At 41.9% G+C, this 21,565-nt stretch overlaps 1 protein-coding gene across 1 annotated transcript in view; it reads left to right on the top strand.

The window, feature by feature from the left end:
* Positions 1-21,565, top strand: part of LOC117503517 (multidrug resistance-associated protein 9-like) — a 132,483-nt gene that overhangs the window by 69,531 nt on the left and 41,387 nt on the right. Inside the window, exons 2-3 of the mRNA XM_034162783.1 lie at positions 20,438-20,539; positions 20,853-20,999. Coding sequence (XP_034018674.1) covers positions 20,438-20,539; positions 20,853-20,999 — 249 coding nt within the window. The remainder of the gene's footprint in view (positions 1-20,437; positions 20,540-20,852; positions 21,000-21,565) is intronic.

Genomic DNA, 21,565 nt, shown 5'->3' with positions numbered 1-21,565 from the left:
ACAGCTCCCTCCAACAGATGTCTCCACTCCTCAAGGGCCTCTTTCACTGCCAGGAGTTCCCGATTACCAATGTCATAGTTCCATTCAGCGGGGGTCAACATGTGGGAGAGGTAAGCACAAGGGTGGAGAATACTATCGGACTTCCTGCTCTGGGACAACACGGCTCCTATCCTTGAGTCAGAGGCATCCACTTCAATGATAAACTGGCGGGTAGGATTGGGCTGCACCAGAACTGGTGCAGTCGAAAACCGGTATTTCAACTCCCTAAACGCGGCTTCGCACCGATCCGACTAGGTGAAGGGGACTTTGGTGGAGGTCAGGGCTGTAAGGGGGCTTGCTACCTGACTATAGCCCTTAATGAACCTTCTGTAGAAATTGGCAAACCCTAGGAACTGTTGCAGCTGCCTACGATTTACCGGTTGGGGCCAATCTCTCACCGCAGCTACCTTAGCCGGATCGGATGTGACGGAGTTGGAGGAGATGATGAACCCCAAGAAGGACAGAGAGGTGCGATGGAACTCACACTTCTCGGCCTTCACAAACAGCCGGTTCTCCAATAACTGCTGAAGTACCTGACGGACATGCTTAACATGAGTCTCAGAGTCCTGGGAGAAGATGAGGATATTGTCTAGGTATACGAAAATGAATCAGTGCAGGAAATCCCGCAGAACATCATTAACCAAAGCCTGGAACATCGCGGGGGCGTTGGTGAGGCCGAACGGCATGACCAGGTACTCAAAGTGCCCTAAGGGGGTGTTAAATGCCGTCTTCCATTCATCTCCCTTCCTTATCTGAACTAGTTGGTAAGCATTCCTAAGATCCAACTTTGTGAATATTTTGGCTCCATGCAGGGGTGTGAACACTGAATCCAAAAGAGGTAATGGGTATCGGTTGCGAACCATAATCTCATTCAGCCCTCTATAATCAATGCATGGACGTAGACTGCCGTCCCTTCACCATTGAACTCATAAACATTCATTCTTTGTATAATATACAGTTGTGCGCAAACGTGTACATAACGTGACATTTTGCTGTTTTGACCATTTTTCTGAGAATATGAAAAGCACAAACTTTTTTCACTCATGGCTAGTGGTTGAGTGAAGCAATTTATTGTCAAACAAATTGTTTACTCTTTTAATGACAACAGAAACTACCCAGTCCTGTTTGTGATATTCACGGACAGGATTTCAAGGCGTAGTCGGGGGGAGGAGGGTTTCTGGTTTGGTGGGCTCATCGTCTCATCACTGATTTTTGCAGATGATGTGGTCCTGTTGGCTTCATTGGCCGGTGACCTCCAACACTCACTGGATCAGTTTGCAGCCAAGTGTGAAGCGGCTGGGATGAGGATCAGCACCTCTAAATCTGAGACTATGGTTCTCAGCAGGAAACTGATGGATTGCCTACTCCGGGTAGGGAATACGGCCTTGCCCCAAGTGAAGGAGTTCAAGTACCTCGGAGTCTTGTTCACGGATGTTCATGCCGATGATGAACTATATACTATAACATATATTTCATCATCGGCACAACATAAAAGTCTTAGTGCAGACTGTTGCTTGCAAATTTGAAGTATTCTCAACTATTCTTTTTTTACAGTGAGGTGGTTCGGGCATCTGGTAAGGATGCCTCCTGGGTGCCTCCCTTGGGAGGTGTTCCAGGCATGTCCATCTGGGAGTAGACCCTGGGGAAGACCCAGGAATAGGTGGAGAGATTATATCTCCACACTGGCCTGGGAATGCCTCGGGATCCCACAGTCAGAGGTAGTCAGTGTGGCACAGGAAAGGGAAGTCTGGGGTCCCCTGCTGGAGCTGTTGCCCCCGCGACCCAGACCCGGAAAAGTGGTTGAAGATGAGTGATGAGAGTGATGAGTGAGAAACTACCCAAACTACCATGATCAAAAGTTTACATACCCCTGGACTTATTAATGTGCATTGCCCCCTTCAACATCAATGACAGCTTGGAGTCTTTTGTGGTAGCTGTGGATGAAGCTCTCTGATGGTAAAGCTGCCACTGAATAAGTTTTGGACTTTATTTACAACAATTAGAAAGAAATAAAAACAGTATGGCATGCTATAGTAAATCTGCATGGAGTAACCCATACCAAGATGTAGACATTCAAACATAAAGAATATCTACGATACCACAGTTATCACAGTTGCCACAGTACTGGCCGCCCTCTCCAGGAACCATCAACTTATCATGGTGGAGAGGCTTGTGTGCCACTATGATCCTGAGAGCTGTGTTGTCTGGAGTCTTTGTGCTCCTGGTAGGGTCTCCCATGGCAAATTGGTCTCAGGTGAGGGGCCAGACTAAGAATGGTTCACAGTGACACCATGACAAAAGGAGGCAGAGGAAACATGACCCATCCCGGAGGAAACCCGGGCCCCCCGTCTGGAGCCAGGCCGAGATGGAGAACCCGTCAGTGAGTGCCTGGTGGCTGAACTTGCCATGGAGCCTGAAAAGGCTACATGGAACTTCCATCTCCACCCTGTGGGCTACCACAGGGTGGAACCGCTGGTGTTGGGTGCACTGTCCCATGGGTGGAAGTGAAAGTTGATCCCTTGACAGATCAGACCCAGATGGCAGCGGCTACCTCTGGGGGTGTGGAACGTCACCTCGCTGTGGGGGAAGGAGCTGCAGAACGTGCAGGAGGTGGAACATTACCAGTTAGATCTGGTGGGCCTCACCTCCACACACAGCCTCGGTTACGGAAGCACTTTCGTTGATAGGGGTTGGACCTTATTCTTCTCTGGAGTTGCCCAGGGTGTGAGGCGCTGGGCAGGTGTGGAGATACTCACAAGTCCCCGGTTGAGCACTGCTACTTTGGCATTTACCCTGGTAGATGAGAGCGTCACCTCTCTGCACCTTCAGGTGGTGGTGAGGGTGGGGGCTCTGACTGCTGTTTGTGCATATGCACGATCAGCAGTTTGGAGTATTCAGACTTCTTGGAGTCTCTGAATGGAGTCCTGTATGGTGCTCCGGTGGGGAACTCCATTGTTCTACTGGGGGACTTCAACGCACACGTGGGCAATGACAGAGACACCTGGAGAGGCGTGATTGAGAGGAACAGCTTTCCCGATTTAAACCTGAGCAGGTGTTTGTTATTGGACTTCTGTGCTAGTCGTGGACTGTCCATAACGAACACCATGTTTGATCATAAGGATGCTCATAAGTGTACATGATACCAGAGCACCCTAGGCTGAAGGCCGATTATCGATTTTGTGATTGTAGCATCTGATCTGAGGTCGCATGTTCTGGACACTCAAGTGAAGAAAGGGGCAGAGCTGTCAACTGATCACCATCTGGTGGTGAGTTGAATGAGAGGGTGGGGCAGGACTTTGGACAGACCTGATAAGCACAAACAGATAGTGCGGGTGAACTGGGAACATCTGGAGGAGCCCACTGTCCGACAGACCTTCAATTCGCACCTCCGGCGGAGCTTTTCTTATGTCCCTGTGGAGGTAGGGGCATTGAACCAGAATGGGCAATGTTTAAAGCTTCCATTGCTGAAGCTGCAGCAGGGAGCTGTGGCCTGATGGTCTTAGGTGCCTCAAGGGGTGGTGACCCTTGAACACTGTGGTGGACACCGGTGGTCAGGGAAGCTGTCCGACTGCAGAAGGAGTCCTTCCGGTATATGTTATCTGTGAGGACTCTGGAGGCCATAACGGCAGGCACGATGCGTGGCAGCCTCTGTGGGGGAGGCAAAGCAGCGAGTGTGTGAAAAGAAACCATGGAATAGGAATTTCGGTCAGCACCAAGGTGCTTCTAGTGGATTGTGAGACACCTCGTGAGGGGAAAATGGGGAACCATCCAACCTGTCTACAGTAAGGATAGGCCTCTGTTGACTTCAATTGAGGATGTAATTTGCCACTGGAAGGAACACTTTGAGGAGTTTCTGCATCAGACTGGAGTGCCCTCTGTCGTGGGCTGCCTATGTCCTCTCCCTGTCTGTCCTTGTTGTGTGTAGATTGTCTGTTTCCCCTCCAGGTGGTGCGCAGCAGAGCCGAGGAACACCTGTGATTCATCTACTTCTCACACCTGTGATTCTTGTGCTCCTGATTATGAATGGGATATTTAAACACCGGCTTTGAACTCATCCTTGCCAGAATCTCGTTCCTGATCACTCTAGAATCCCACGTCTGAGTCTGATGCGAGAACCTTCTGAGAGATTTCCCTGAGACACCCTCAGTGTGAATACTGAGCTTCCCGCAGCTATCTCTCCAAGGTAACCTGGCCACTTTGTTACCTGTAATACAGTACTCTGCCCTTTGGTGTTTCCAGATGCCTTCCTGTGCAGCTTCCATGCCGCAACGTCTACTGGCTTCCACACCACTACCTGCAAATTACTATGTCACTTTAGGAATGCCCAGCTGTACTGCTATTGATCCGCAGCCTGCCTCAGAGCGAGCTGCTCTGCTCCTGTCAGCTAAGTTCCTGTTCATTCAGCTCCTGTCTGTGACTTAATCTGTTTATTCCAAGAACTACATGAACTGTGTGCAAAACTATTAAGAACTTCCAAGTTATTCCTGAAGCCGAGTTCCAGTTAAATTGAACTGCGTCATTAGACGCGCTGCTGCTTAATTGCATTACTGACCTCTGAACATTCTTGAACTGTGAACATTCCTGAACTAAGTCTCCCTGCTAATTCTAAATAGTCTGTTGTTAAAGACCTCTAGTGTTACGTGTGCATTCACTCACCATTGTCTCCTTGTCTCCTCAGAATGTTCCTCTGTCCTCCATTGTGTTTTGCAGCCATCTGGCTCCCGTTCCTGGCCTGTCCTGTCCTGCCCTGGATTACAACCAGTCCTTACTCTCCAAACCTGGTTCCGTGTGCACTGCAGCTCCCAGCTTCCACTGCCCAGATCGGGCCCTGACTTCACTCTCCAGGCTCCCAAACCAGCTTCTGTTGCACCATTATTGTCAATAAATCTCCTTTTGTTCACCCCCATTCTCTGCATTGCTCCCAGCATTTGAGTCCATCACCTGACCGGTCCGGTCCCATCCAGACCTCTAACTATAACAGCCCTCTATAATAGGGGCAGAGCTGGAAGCTGATGGGGGGATTATCATCAATTTCCCTGGTGAAAGTCACCGAGGTAGTCAAACAACTCCACAGGGGCAAGACCTTAGATGTTAATACTCAGCCTCCCTGGTAAAGCCTACTCCAGGGTGCTGGAAAGGAGGGTTCAGTTGATAGTCAAACCTTGGATTGAAGAAGAACAATGCGGGTTCCATCCTGGTCATGGAACAACCGACCAGCTCTTCACTCTCCCAAGGATGTGTTCCAGGCAGGTCCATCTAAGAGCAGACCCCGTGAAAGGTGTAGGACTAGGTGGAGAGATTATATCTCCACACCGGCCTGGGAATGCCTCGGGATCCCCCAGTCAATGGTGGTCAATGTGGCCAGGGAAAGGGAAGCCTGGGGTCCCCTGCTGTTGCCCCGAGACCCGATCCCAGATGAGTGGCTGAAGATGAGTGAGTGAGTGACCACCGTAATAAAGATAAAGGGCAACTTCTTCACACAGTAGTTCTGTTCACCAGCACTAGCAATGTGGTCCACATCTCATATATTACTTAGAGTCTGATTACTTATTTTAAATATTCACTTCTGCCTCACAGGGGGAGCTGAATTTATTTATTTTTTGTCTCAGGTGGCAGAGTAGAAACACTCAGATGTGTTGAAACACTGGACTCGCTGTTTTCTTCTCTTCTGGCTGCTGGAAACAGTGAGACACTGACACATAACTTGTAGAGACAGAAGCAAACCCGAGACGACACTGGGAGGGTTTTAATGGTTCCTGGTCACCCTGCTTCTTTTGTGTAGAGGAACATCTGGATTTTGTGGTGTGTTTGCTGCCGGCATTTTCTGGATCTGAACACGGGGAGTAAAATGATTAAATACGTTTTGAACTGTTATAAGATTTTAAAGCAAAAATCAAATACCTTTTGAATTTTGAAATGAACAAATTGGAACATTTTCTATATTTTTAAAATGTAAACATGTTTTTGATTCATAATGGAAATCACTTGATCTGCAGCACCTCATCACCATGTGATGAGAAAATACTGTTTTTTCTTCTTGAATTTGTTTCAATTAACATTTATATTTGCAGATAGCTCTGCTCAGGTTGAAACTAAACTAGATACAATCATTAAGTACTTTTAATTGCTTGTTTTTGCAATCTTGATGTTTTATCTTGTGATTACCCAGAATAAGCTGAACTGTTGCAGAGTGATATCACAAACCACAAATTGCAATAAAGCAATTTGTGGTTTGTGTATTGGTGCCATTGCAACTTAAACTACTCATCATAATTCATGGCCTACATTTTGATCTTTTCTGATGAAGGGCGAGGCCAGAAATGTCACTTTTGGTGCGTCATTAAAGGTTTGTTTGGGAGCTAACTGGCTGTGCGGATTTCTCCTTCGTTTTTTTGTGCTACGTTTTGATCTTGAAATTTGTCATTTGCGTTTTGTACAGCTTTGACACCATAATTATTGAACCTTATCTTGTGATAATCAGTTTCTTGTTGGATGATGATCACGGTGGTTTCTTAATTGATGCTGTAAGATGAAAAGGAATATGGTATTGTATCACTCCATATGCTGCTGTGCACTTCTTGAAATAAAAATCAATCCAGTATCTGTTTTGTAGAACCAAAACAGATCATGCTGTAATGTCAACAACTTGATCCATCTGACACCGTAAAGCATGTGTGAAGAACAGGGCTCAGTTGTACGCTACAGTTTATAAACCAGCTGACTGTATTGGGCACATAACTGCTTTAAAACTTTTAAAACCATTCAAACCTGGACTTATATTCATAAAGATTCTCATTCTTCTCAAAGAGCTCCCAACTTAGCCTAAAGATTCCTAGCAAGGAATCTTAGCCTCAGAGTGATCCAGGAAGTTTCTGAGAGCAACTCTGACCAAGGAGTGGACAGAAACATTTATCTTTGTGAGGAGACGAGGTTGACCCCATTACTAGGTATGACGCAGTCCTCTAAGAACTGTGATTGGTTGTCCCAAAAGGGAGAAAGAAAAAAAGTACTACACGCTCCTAGTTATGAATGGACAGTAAAATCATATAGCCTGAACTGTATTTAGAAATTGTAACCGTGAAAATAATTTAATGTCATGATGATGAAACTCAAATTTAATGAAATAAATTGTTATACAAAATTAAATAAATTGTTATACAACTTGAAAATGTTTGAATGTACCTCATTCACATGCCTATTAACCCTCTGGAGTCCAGAGTATAATTGGCCATTTTTGACTACTTTTGGTTTTACCTTTATAAATTATAATTTACCTTTAAAAAGTGTTTACCTGGCCTTGTTTTTTCAGCACAACCTCACCTGTGTGACTTTACAGTTTCTCATTCATTTGGACCTACTGTATTATCACAGTGAACCTAAAATCACACAAATCCACACAGTTGACACACCAGCTCCACCATAAATTCCTTGTGTGTCATGGGCTGCACTTGCTTGATGCTGGTGATCTCACAATGCAAGATGAATGCATTTGTCGTTGCAATGTCAAGGAAGTGCAGCAACACTGTCCTGTACCAGCATGCAGTTTTCAGATGGGTGGAGTAGTATTGGATGAGCTGGTCAGATAGGTCAACTCCACCCATGTTTTTATTATAAGCCAACACTGGGGTAGAACAAGGAATGTCTTTCACCATCCAGCATCCATCTTTCCCATCCTCCACCCATCTCCGTGCTGTCTCACCCAAAAACGCATGATGGATGGTGGAGCACACAGACACCTCCCGTGTTTCCAACCACTTTATAAACACCAGAGGCCCCTCTCTTATCCATCTTCTAGATCCTCTTTCAGATTTTTTGTGAGAGTATTTGCCCTCCCTCTGGGGCATCCTCATCTGTTCTCCCTGTATTTGCCACATGCCCCAAATTTCATGTTAGCCAGGTCCATGAGCAGTTTGGGACTCGTGTAAAAATTGTCCGTGTAAATGTGGTACCCAGTACCATGCGAGGATGGCTGGATCAGGTTCACGACCGAAAGACAGCCCGTGCTCACTTGTGGTCACAGTCTTGCCAGTGTAAATACTGAACTTGACTGTGCAGCCATTACTGGAAACAGCCAACACAAGAAGTTTCATGTCCCATTTTGTTGGCTTGTCCTTCACATATTCAGTCATTCCAGTTTTTGCCTTCATCGCCACCATCCTTTCATCCACTGCCAGCTCCCTTCTTGGGTGGTAATAAGCCTGGCAGGCACTGAGGATGTCATCATAAAGAGGCCTGACTCGAAACAGTTTGTCATGACCTGCTGTTCCCTTTTTTCTATCATTTTTTACATCCTCATCTGGATCACTTAGGTGGATGTTCCAGAATTTCAATCTAAATCTGTCTCTGGACATTACTTTCACTGGAAAGGGCACAGACAAAATATTATTTTGTTTCCAGTAGTCCCAGAGATTTGGCAGTGACACCAACAACATGTATATCAGAAATCCAAAAAATTTGTACAGATCTTCCATTTCAATGTCTGTTCAGTTGTATTTTTTTCTCTAATGCCTTGTTTTTGGCAGCAATTTTATTGGTGTTGGTGCAAATTGTTCTAATTGTGTCAGTTTCAAAAAACAAAAGAAAAAGGTGTATCAACCTGGACTCCTGCTGATCTCCGAGGCTCAAATCTGCTTACTGCTCGAGCTGTGTCTGCATCCTCCTCCGTGTTCCAGCAGTCAGCGCTGGGGCATGTCTCTGCTGTGCATCCGAGCAGAGATCTGGATCTGGAAACAGAAGCATGCACTCCGACCCTCTGTTCAGATCTCTATGCACACGTTGGTGGATCCACCTGCTTTGGTTGCTCCTCCAGAACAAAAGAGGGATCATCTCTTTCAGCACCAGAATCCTCACTGTCTGTTTCAGACTCTGATGACGTGCTGCGTGCTCCATCTTCCTGCAGTTCAAGCGCTTGCTCCACATTCATAAAATGCCTCATTTTTATAAACAAACCGGCAAACAACAACAAAATACTAACCAGACACGCTTTTCACCGGTAATAAAGAGAAAGCGACCACACAATCAGAGCATGTGGGCTGTGATCAAACACTTTGGGTTAGTGAACACATGTGGGGTTAGTGACTTCTGATTGGTGGAAAATTCACGAGCCAGCCAATCAATAAGGAAGAATGAGTCATATTTCTTCCCATCGCTGTTGCAGCTGCAGTAGAGAAGGAAATGATCCTTTTGTGTGTGTGTGTGTGTGTGTGTGTGTGTGTGTGTGTGTGTGTGTGTGTGTGTGTGTGTGTGTGTGTGTGTGTGTGTGTGTGTGTGTGTGTGTACATAAACGTGCAGCGAAAACTGACAATAATATTCATGAAAATGCATGGTGTAAAAAATACTCATAAGTCAAGTTATACTAGGCCTATCAACAAAAGTTAAAAAGTGCTATAAAGGTTGAAGTCTCCACATTGAACACACATTTAAAGGGAGCCTCAGAGTGCAGCAGATTAAGTGTTACATCCGCTTAATTAGGTCATGTGACTTTTTACGCGAGGGCATGTCATTCGACTCCAGAGGGTTAATATTTTGATTAGCTTTTTATGTTTACTCTCCATGCAGGTAATTGCACACAAACAATGATTGTGAGAAGCACTAGGGCGTGCTGCAATCCAAAGCAGCACACAAGTGAAGTTCTTCTCAAATAGGTGAGTGTGAGGCTATAGCTGCTGACATTGCTTACTTTGATATTAATAATTGTTTGAATGTTATAGAATTTACATGCAATTTAGATTTTTCTCGTAGCCAGGTATCGCTGTGATGACCTTCATCTCAGGCGTAATTATGTTACTGTGCTGGGAGGGAAAGTAATCTCATTCCTGATGAGGTCAGCCAGAAACATTACCCACGCACCATCAAGCCGGTAGCATTACTGAATCACTGACATTCAACATGTGGAGAATATCTCTCCTTCCTCTCTGTCTTTCAGCTGTCTTGTTTGTTTAAGACACTCTTGGGGTTCTTAAAAATCCTCCTCCATCCTCTTACCAATTTTGCACCATAGGAGATCTCTTAAGGTCTAAGATGCTTTGTGAATTACTTTGATCTTATCAAGGGAAAAGTCTAAGAAATGTCTAAGAATTCAAGGAATTTGAATGTTTTTTTAGAATGATGTCACTGAGAGCTACTTTTAGCCTGAGGATGCTTTGTGACTACGGACCCAGATGATCACATGGGATTAGTGTGCACACAGAGTGAGGGTTGCTTTATTCTCTGTACAAGATGCCATTATGAGACAATGTATATCTTTACATAGAAAATAATCATTAGCTGGTATATCATTTAAAATGTTGAACTCGTTTCCCCTTTGCTACAGATTTTAAATTTTTAACAGTACCAATAATATGTTGTTTAAATTGTTAAAAAAAGAATCTCAAATAACAAAACCGGGTGAAATTAGCACATTTGAAAGTTTAACTTGTATTTTTTTAATATAAATTAATGACTTAAATGATCAATCATTTGTTAAAATAATTATTTGGGTGGTGAATATTTTTTGTCTGATGCCTTTTTTTAAATTCATAGATGTCCAGAATTTTTGCACATTTTCACACTTTAACTTGTGTGTAAATGTCCGGTTTTATTTTGTCATGCATGATCATTTCCTGTTCATGTGTGCTTGAGGTAAATTATTCAACCTAATTTTGCTGCTTTATTCAGCACACCTGACAGCAATTATCTAATTGTGTCTCCTTCTTACATAAGACCAGCAGTACTGACTGTTTGCTACTTTTCAGTCTTTGTTGTTTTTAAATCCTGTTTTTGGCACAGACAGTACTGTTGCTGCCTTTAGGAGCTTTAAGCTGGTTTTATACTGTTTTTAATTAGCTGCATGTTGAAGTGGCGTATTGAAACTTGTGGACTTTGTGGCAGTGTTGGGCTGTGAGTTGGTTCACAGGACTGTAAAAGGTAATTAACCTTTATTCACTTGTAGTGTTTTTGTCATGGTTGGTGTGTTGTGAAAAGGGGAATTTAAAAAAGAAAACTCTTCAAATGAGCTCACTTACAAACCAGGCAGGGCTGAACAGTGTTCTGAGGAAGGTCAGTGTGAGTCAGGCATGTGGAGAGAACTGGTAAATGGTGAGGTTCAGTTTTTAAACCAGAAGGGGTTTCACTAGTATGACCAGCTTGTTTTTGTGTAAAGATGTCAAACTTGACGGTGGTGGTCTGCTGGTGACAATGATGCTGCTTTGTTACACAAATAGCTTGTATTTTGTAGACAAATAATACTTCAGCTTGAAGACAAATGAGGGAATAGTCCATGAAAACTTACTAAACCCATCAATGGGCTTTAGTTGAATTTTCCAGTTAACTTTTAAACAGCCAGTGTTTTATTGGGTTTTTCGATGTCAGGTTTTGTGTAAAACTGCTGTTAGTGTTAACTACCAGGGCCTGTATTCACAAAGCATCCTAAAGTTAAAAGTAGCTCTTAATGTCCATTCTAAGAAAAAAATAAAAATTTCTTGAATTCTTCAAACTTTCCCTTAAGACAGGGGTGGGCAATGTGTTCCAGAAAGGGCCAAGAGGGTGCAGGTTTTCTTTGCAGCCACTGACTCCACCAGGTGATTTCACTGATTATCACTTTGAGCAGAGGGAATCAGTTAATCAGTGAAATCACCTGGTGGAGTCAGTGGCTGCAAAGAAAACCTGCACCCTCTTGGCCAGAGATCTAAAACTGGTTCCAGAAAGGGCCGAGAGCGTGCAGGCTTTCTGTGCAGCCACCCACTTCAGCAGGTGATTTCACTGATTAACTGATTTCACCTATTCAAAGTGATGTTAATCAGTGAAATCACCTGCTGAAGTGGGTGGCTGCACAGAAAACCTGCACCCTCTTGGCCCTTTCTGGAACCGGTTAGAGACCTCTGCTCTTGACCCTTTCTGAAACAAGTTGCCCCCCCTGGTTTAACTTAATCTGTTTCAGATGAGGTGATTTCATGACTAACTTTATAAGCAACCTTTGACATTCACTTTTAAACAAATAGTATGAAAATTAATGTGTACATGTTTAAGTCTGGTAGTTCCATTAATTCATTTCTGCAATTCAACCAAGAAGACACTGCAAATACAACTATATATTATAGATGCAACAGGAAATGATGTAACGATGACCGCAGTGTCTGTTAGGATTTCTCAACATGACAACTCATTTTTTTAATTTAGTCACTTCAACATTTAATATCCTCATTGACAATGGGATTGCTTTTAATGTTGTCAGCTAAAATGAATCTGGCTATTCTAGTGACTGTGAATACTTCAAGATTATGAACAATAGGGGCGGGACTTCTACCTGTGCAAATGTTTGACGAAACGCTGACATTTAGTGATCCATTCCTTTAGTGTTAAATATAAAGGAAACTGCTTCTACAAACAAAAAAATGGCTGCTCTTTAAAGAGCCTTTGTTTTACTTAAAACTTTAGCAGCAGGTGTTGGTTTTCAGAGATGACAGGTGAGCTGGACCCTCAGGACATTTAACCAGATGGTCTCCTCTGCAGCTTCAACTTCTGGAGTTTTTGGAGCAGTTTTTAAGACGAGATATTCTCTTCATTGGTCTGGACTTCAGGCTTTGGTGTTCAACTCCATCACTGGAATTTGTGAAGTGTCTGTATTTACAAGGTTGTCTGCACAGCAAATGTTGAAATGGTCCTGATGTGGGACAAGTGAAGAAATGTTTCTTCAAATACAAAATGGCTAACAAAAAATAAGTAACTTTTGAAGCTATGTAACAATTCACTTAATTTTGCCAAGTTTCTTCATCACAAATTTTCACAATTACACATTTCTTAATCCAGTCCAGGTTATATGATCTCTTTTTTTGGGGGGGGGGGGGGTTTAAACTGTCCATTCATAGCTTTAAGCACCCCCCCTTGTGGCAACCAGCCACAGTTGCTGTTCATTTGGTAAGGGCAACTAATGCTGGATAAATATCTCGGCTTAATGAGAAGGCTCTTATCAGTAACTTGTGATTAAGTTTCCTCAATACAGGAAACTGGAGTTGTCTGAACAGGCAAACCTGTGCAAATGCCTTTAAAAATTAAAGGCTCTATCTGCAACAGAGCTAGAGATGAATTGCACAAAACTTTAATGAAAAATGGCTTGTGAAGTAGGGACACTAGGTTGTCAGGTTTGGCTTTTAAATTGTGCATTCAAAGTGTGGACCAAGTCTCTGAAACATCATGTGAGCAGTAATACAAAGACTTATTGTTATGACAGTTGGATAACATTGAGCTGGAGCTTTATGACAGGTGAGATTGTTGCTTTTGAGTATAAAAGGCACAAAATCAGCATGTTGGAAGCAATGAGTCAAAATTACACAATAAAATTGATCTTTAATGAGGGCTCAATTAAATTGAAAGGGTTCATGACTCAAGATGGACAAACATAAAATGCCTTTATCTGATCTTTCAGCCGAATGTCACAAAGGGAGATGTCTGATGCTTCGCCTGCAAATCAACCTGCACAATCAACAGCAACACTGGATACCATGTGAGTTCATATTAAACCCTTATGTAAAGATGGTGTGCTGGCCTACCCTGAGTCTTAATTCTCTCTGTGGTCTATCTCACGGACAGCCTGTTCTTACTATAGTGGTAGAGAAAATTCAATCATAGAATCTTTGTTTCACTAGACTTAATACAAGCATCAAAACTTCAACCTGTTCAGTTCATACACATGTCAAAGCACTGACATAAAATGGGGCAGTTCTAGTTGAAAACAGTAAAAACATGGGATGATGTTGAGATGAGAAGTTTAACAAGTAAATTTCTAACTTGCGTTTACATTTAGGAAGTGAGTAACAGAAAATTGACTAATGGTCAAAATGCCCACCTAGAAACTGAACACAATGTTAGTTTAGGCATCAAAGAACACAGAACACAATAGTTTTAAAGGATTGGGATTTTCCTGACTTTAACATTTGATCTATGACCTTGAAAATTGAATCAGTTCTTGCCTATTTGAATAAGGATCCTCTGTATAAAAAAAATCTATAATGATATATGAAATTGTGGGTTACAGGCTACTCACAAACTAGAGCACTGCACTCATACAGCACAAACCTCTGTCAACACTAACTTTTCAAGGTCAAAGTACTGTTAGAAGTGACTTTTCAAAAGCTAAAGTATAATAAAATATAGCTCAAAAGGGCTTTTCGATCTTAAAATCAAATGGCAGCTATCAGCAATACAAATCAGATGCAGATTAGACTTGGTCAATTCATTAAGAATGTTAGTTTGCACCTAACTGTCACAAATAAGTGAGGAACTTTTGATTGAGATATAATGCAAAATGTACACCAAATGGGCTTTTCAATGTTAAATTCAAATGTCCACAATCCAGATCTTGATCAAACTTTCAGGCGATAGTAATTTTTCCTCCCTTTGATCTTAAACATTGAATCAGTTCTTGCCTATCAGGCTATGAATCCTCTGTAAAAATGTCATTATAACATATGAAATATTGTGGGCTACAGGCTGTTCACAAACAGGGGTGAAAACATAACCTCTGACCAACTTCGTTGGCGGAGGTAAGCGGTGATATTTACATCAAATCATTAACACTTCAATTGTGCAGCTTCTCTGTACATGATGAAACGTTCCTTTTTGACAGATTAAAAAAAAGCTATAGAAACATACTTTGCGAAAGACAAATGAACATGCAATTGAGAAGTTTAAACACAAAACTAGTAGTCTATCATGACAGACTACTGTCACAAAGTAGTGGTTACTGCGTTGTAATCACAAATGTAGGTCCTTAGTAAGGGCAGGTGATGGTCAAGTGGTTAAAGTGGTGAGCTTGTGACCAGAGGGTCCTCAGATCTAATTCCTGTCACACCAGAAATTCACTAAGGTGTCTTGGGTAAGCCCCTTAATCCCCAAGTTGCTGCCACTGTGCCATTGAGCACCTTGCATGGCAGCACCCTGATTTTGGTGATCGTGAGGCATCACTGCGAAGTGCTTTGAAAATGAATGTACCAGACAAATGTTTTCTCTTTAGTAAACATTGCAGTGTTCAATCAACTAAGTTAACATATATCCGTTTGTTTGTGAACAGGCTGAAGCCCACACTTTCATATATCATTATGAAATTTTTACTGATGATTCATATCCTGATTGGCAAAAACTGATTACATTTTCAAGGTCATAGGTCAAAGTCAAGGAAAATCTTGGTAAATTGGAAAAATCCCTATCTTTAACAATGAATTTTCAAAAATCCAATTTCTTTCATATTTCACAGGATGGTATCCTTTATCAACTGACAAAGTTGATCCAGATTAGATTTTGTGCCTATTTAAATTTTACATTAAAAACTCAATTTGTTTGTTTATATTATATCTTAATCAAACATGTCCCAATCACTCATATTTGAAAGTGAGGTGCAGACTGACAGTCACTATAACCTGACAAGGTTTGGTCCGGATTCTCGATTTTATGACTATTTGAATTTAATGTTGAAAAGCCCATTTTTATGTACATTTTGCATTATATCTCAATCTAAAGTGCCTCAATCACTCATTTGTGACAATGAGGTGCAAACTGGAACTCTCAATGAATTGACTGTTTGATCCGCATCTGATCTGTTGCTGATAGTTGTCTGCAAAAGTTTGGGCACTACTGATAATTTTCATGATGTTCCTTTATAAATCATTAGTTGTCTGGATCAGAAATTTCAGTTAATTATATATCATAAGCTTATAGGATTTAGAGTGTGCAATAATTTAAACAAATTAGGCAGGTGCATAAATTTGGATACCCCAACAGAGGAAAAAATACATCAAAATTTACTATATCCTACTTTTGCAGAAATAACTGCCTCTAAATGCTTCTTATCGCTTCCATTGAGAGTCTGACTGAAGGTATTTTGGACCATTCTTCTTGACAAAACGTCTAGTTCAGTCAGGTTTGTTGGTTTGAGCATGGACAGCGTGCTTAAACAGATTTTCAATAATATTCAGGTCTGGGGACTGAAATGGGCATTCTAGAATGTTGTACTTGTTCCTCTGCATGAATGCCTTAGTAGATTTTGAACAGTATTTAGGGTCTTGTTGAAACATCCAGCCCTGGCACAACTTCAACTTTGTCAATGATTCATGGACATTGTTCTCAAAAATCTATTATTGACTGGAATCCATGTGACCCTCAACTTTACCAAGATTCCGAGTACCTGCAATGGCCACACAGCATAATGGAACCACCTTCAAATTTTACTGTAGGTAGCAAGCGTTTTTCTTGCAATGCTGTTCTATTTCAGCCATGTATACCGCCCCTTATGTTAAAATAACTCAATTTTAGTTTCATCAGTCCACAGTACCTTATTCCAAAATTAAGCTTGTCCAAATTTGCCTTAGCATACCTCAAGTGACTGTTTGTGGCATGTACACAGAAAAGGCCTTCTGCATTATACAACCCCTGGCAAAAGTTATGGAATCACTGGCCTCGGAGGATGCTCATTCAGTTGTTTAATTTTGTAGAAAAAAGCAGATCAGACATGACACAACTAAAGTCATTTCAGATGGCAACTTTCTGGCTTTAAGAAACACTAAGAAATCAAGAAAAAAAATTTGTGGCAGTCAGTAATAGTTACTTTTTTTTAGACCAAGCAGAGGGAAAAAAAATATGGAATCACTCAATTCTGAGGAAAAAATTATGGAATCATGAAAAAGAACGCTCCAACACATCACTAGTATTTTGTTGCACCACCTCTGGCTTTTATAACAGCTTGCAGTCTCTGAGGCATGGACTTGAGTGACAAACAGTACTCTTCATCAATCTGGCTAAAACCTTTCTCTGATTGCTGTTGCCAGATCAGCTTTGCAGGCTGGAGCCTTGTCATGGACCATTTTCTTCAACTTCCAAAGATTTTCAATTGGATTTTGGTTTTTGCTCTATGGCAAGATGCATTATCATCTTGAAAAATGTTTTCATTATCCCCAAACATCCTTTCAATTGATGGGATAAGAAAAGTGTCCAAAATAATAAAAATGTAAACTTGTGCATTTATTGATGTAATGACAGCCATCTCCCCAGTGCCTTTACCTGACATGCAGCCCCATATCATCGACTGTGGAAATTTACATGTTCTCTTCAGGCAGTCATCTTTATAAATCTCATTGGAACAGCACCAAACAAAAGTTCCAGCATCATCACCTTGCCCAATGCAGATTCGAGATTCATCACTGAATGACTTTCATCCAGTCATCCACAGTCCACGATTGCTTTTCCTTAGCCCATTGTAACCTTGTTTTTTTTCTGTTTAGGTGTTAATGATGGCTTTTGTTTAGCTTTTGTGTATGTAAATCCCATTTCCTTTAGGTGGTTTCTTACAGTTAGATCACAGGCGTTGACTCCAGTTTCCTCCCATTCGTTCCTCATTTGTTCATTTTTGAGACATATTGCTTTAAGTTTTCTGTCTTGATTCTTTGTCTTCCTTGGTCTACCAGTATGTTTGCCTTTAACAACCTTCCCATGTTGTTTGTATTTGGTCCAGAGTTTAGACACAGCTGACTGTGAACAACCAACATCTTTTGCAACACTGCGTGATGATTTACCATCTTTTAAGAGTTTGATAATCCTCTCCTTTGTTTCAATTGACATCTCTCGTGTTGGAGCCATGATTCATGTCAGTCCACTTGGTGCAACAGCTCTCCAAGGTGTGATCACTCCTTTTTAGATGCAGACTAACGAGCAGATCTGATTTGATGCAGGTGTTAGTTTTGGGGATGAAAATTTACAGGGTGATTCCATAATTTTTTCCTCAGAATTGAGTGATTCCATTTTTTTTTTTCCCCCCCCCTCTGCTTGGTCTAAAAAAGTAACCATTACTGACTGCCACAAATTTTTTTTTCTTGATTTCTTAGTGTTTCTTAAAGCCAGAAAGTTGCCATTTGAAATGACTTTAGTTTTGTCATGTCTGTGATCTGCTTTTGTTTTCTACAAAATTAAACTGAATGAAAATCCTTGGAGGCCGGTGATTCCATAATTTTTGCCAGGGGTTGTAGCATCATACACCGTCTTTGTGCAAAGTGCACTGTATGGTTGAATGATGCACAGAGACTCTATCTGCGGCAAGATCATGCTGTAGGTCTTTGGAGCAGGTCTGTGGGTTGACACAGACCTAATTTTGTTTAGAGGGTCCATGTTTCCACTCATTAGAAGAGATGCAAAAAGGGGAAACATTTGCAAATGGCCACCTTAAATACCCTTTCCAATAACTGGATTCACCTGTGTAAGGTCATGGTTTCAGTGAGCTTGCCAAACCAATTTTGTGTTCCAGTAATTAGTGCTAAATGTACTCAAATCAATAAAATGACAAGGGTGCCCAAATTTATGCACCTGCCTAATTTTGTTTAAATAATTATTGCACAGTTTCTGTAAATCCTTTAAACTTCATTTCACTTCTCAAATATCAGTGTTTGTCTGTTATATGATACATTTAACTGAAATTGCTGATACAAACAGCCAATGATTTATAAAGGAAAATCATCAGGGACGTCCAAACCTTTACATACAACTGTATTTGATTCTTTTTAACATTGAAAAATCCTTTTTAAAAGCTTAAGTCAGTCTAGTTGGTTCATAAAGAGGCAACACAAACTGTTCATATTAATGTAGCACCAAGTCATAACCACACAATCACTAAACTCATTGGCAACAGTGGTAATGGTGAAGGGCACAGGTTGCAAAATGTACAATAGTTTGATAGCTGAATGAGGTAGAAATCACAAATGTGGATTCGTAAAGTCTTGTCTGCACCGGTCAAAAAACCATGGTGGGACTTTTTTTTTTTTCTTCCTAAACAAGTGAGTTTATCAAGTTCTTGATGGCCCCACTCAATCACTCTTACACAAGTTTGAATCCTCCATTTTGAGGAATTGCAACACTCATTAGCAGCACTTGGCTCCTCTGGCAAGTCCATGTAGCTCATCAAGTAAAACAAAACTGCAGAGAAATTGCCCTGCATCAATCTGGCAGTTTGCACTATTCCAACAAATGTGCTGTCCTCCACTTGAAAGCATTATCACACTTCCACTAGATTCCAGTATGGCCTCAAAGACTTATAGCACACAGCAATGTCTTGTCTTTCTCGAACTCAACTTGAAATGCTTAGTTTGAGGGTGGAGATCACAGGCCGCAATTACGATATGAAGGCAAGCTGGAGAAATTGGTTTGTACGAGGTCTGTGAGAAAAGAAACGGACCTTTTTATTTTTTTAAACTATATAGATTTGAATCACGTGCGATTACGTCAGCCAAGCTTGAACCCTCGTGCGCATGCGTGTTTTTTTTGTTTTTTTTTTCACGCCTGTCGGTTGCGTCATCCGCCTGTGGGCAGGCTTTGAGTGAGCACTGGTCCACCCCTCCCATCGGAATTCCTTTGTCTGACAGCTTGTTGAGACTGGCGCTTTGCTTTATCAAAATTTTTTCAGAAACTGTGGCAGATCCAAGTGGACACCATTCGAGAAATTCAGACGGTTTTCGGTGAAAATTTTAAGGGCTGATGAGAGATTATGGAGTGTTACTGTCGCTTTAAGGACTGCCCACGGAGCCGGACGCTGCGCCCCGAGCCACCATTGTCAGCCTGTTTCGAGCTGAAAACTTCCAAATTTAAGCCTCTGTTGACCCAGGATGTTGTGAGAACAGAAGCTTCAGAAGAGGTCGGGATCAGCAGTTTATCCGGACATTCCACTGTTAAAGGAGCTTTTGTAATGAAAGACATGTGGACGGATTTGTGCGTCGGGACGCAGCCGCTCATCACGCGGCGCCACATGAAAACGTCTCCGTGTTGATAACCATTCGTAAGATTTAGGTGGCTTTTGATGGCTTTCAGTCGAGTGAGTATCCGAGAAATTGTTTAATAGCTGGCCATGTTCAAACTTGTCCTGTAAGGCTTCCAACGGAAATATTGACTCAAGACCCGAACAGCTGCAACTTTAACTTGTCATTGATCTGTTTAGTCTCTCTGAATGATGGAACACAACTATAGCTTGACCAGGGAGGAGTAGAAAATGTCAGGGACTCTGTCTGAAGGACCAGGAGTGGGGAAATGTGGCCAGCCAGTGAAGGGATGTGTTTATATGGGCTCACAACAGTCTGTGTACTTGAAGCTGGCAGGGAAAAGTATTTAAAATAGTCAAATTACTTGGCAATCTTTGAAGCTGAATGTGCAAACCCTAGGTTTGTGTAGAACTTACAATTCTAGAAAATAGAAAAGTCCAGGTTTGTGAACTATGCCTCAGTGGTAAAGTACAGGCTGGATTATCTACAGAGGCCTTGAGTTACTAATAATGTTTCCTGCACACGCTTGCCTTCCTAACTTCTTCTGCAAATGTGACTCCAATAAATTGGTTTGACAGTACTATTGCTTCATGATCATTTGAGGTATTTCCCTTTTTGACTTCTGATCTCAGTGACTTGAGCACTCTAAGTGAAGCATCTGCAGAACGTGTGCTCGAAACTCCTATCACAAACATCCCTGTCCATGCAACATCTGCACCAGTGACGCAGACCAGGTGAGCAATCTGGGTCCACAACCAAATGTGTTTTAGGCTTCAGATGTCAAACTCTACTGTTGCATTGTTCCATCTTAAAGCAGATGTCACCTACAGACTCTGAAAATGAATGAAGAATCTGCTAAATTACAGCACCAAATGGGCCCTGAAATTTGCATTATGGTAGGTTTGCTTAGTATTTAAAGTACCACAAAAACTACCCACACCCCAGAAGAGTACAAAGTGGGTTTGAGTTGTAATAGGAACTTTACTCTCATCTAGTGTAAATGCGCTGTGTAGCTGTAGTCTAACTTTAACTTTACTGCCTTTCTAGGTCTCACCCTCTCCAAGGGGTTGGAAATCTGTCCTTTGCAACAGTGTACTGGATGGGCAGTGTGCTCATGTCCTTAACCAGGAAGGAGCTGGACATTGACACGTTCAGACTGCCTCATGAAGATGCAACGCATACTAATGCAAAAAGGTACAACACTGAACATGTGTGGTGTATCACTGCCATGTCACAATCAAAGCATGGAGGGAGCTGATTATACTACTGTGCTGTCATAATTCAAACATCAGAAGCACAAAGGTGCAGCCTGATGTTACACAAACTGTTGAGGCATCATATGAATGTCAGGGCAACATTGGCATTTCACTGCTTTCTTAGATATTTTCCTCACCATACTAGTAGCTTGCATGCATCATACAAGCAGGGAACCTGGGTGGGGTGGAGGGGGACAGCAAATTTGCTAGGCATCAAAGATAAAATTAAGGGAAATCAATTGACTAATCATCACTGAACTTTAAACTTCAATAATCAAAAGTTTTATCTGACTTTAGGCGCTAACTGAACTGCATTTATATAGCGCTTTTCCATCTGCATCACACTCAAAGCTCTTTACAAGTAATGCCTCGCATTCACCCCGACATGAGGGTGCTGCCGTATAAGGTACTCGCTACACACCAGGAGCAACTAAGGGATCAAGAGCCCTTAGGTTTTTTGTTTTTTTTTGGTCAAGCTGGGATTTGAACCGAGGATCCTCTGGT

The sequence above is a fragment of the Thalassophryne amazonica genome, chromosome 2 (genome assembly GCF_902500255.1).
Source record: "Thalassophryne amazonica chromosome 2, fThaAma1.1, whole genome shotgun sequence".
Taxonomy (NCBI): domain Eukaryota; kingdom Metazoa; phylum Chordata; class Actinopteri; order Batrachoidiformes; family Batrachoididae; genus Thalassophryne; species Thalassophryne amazonica.
The sequence above is the reverse complement of the archived record's forward strand: the minus strand, read 5'-3'. Positions and strand labels throughout refer to the sequence as shown.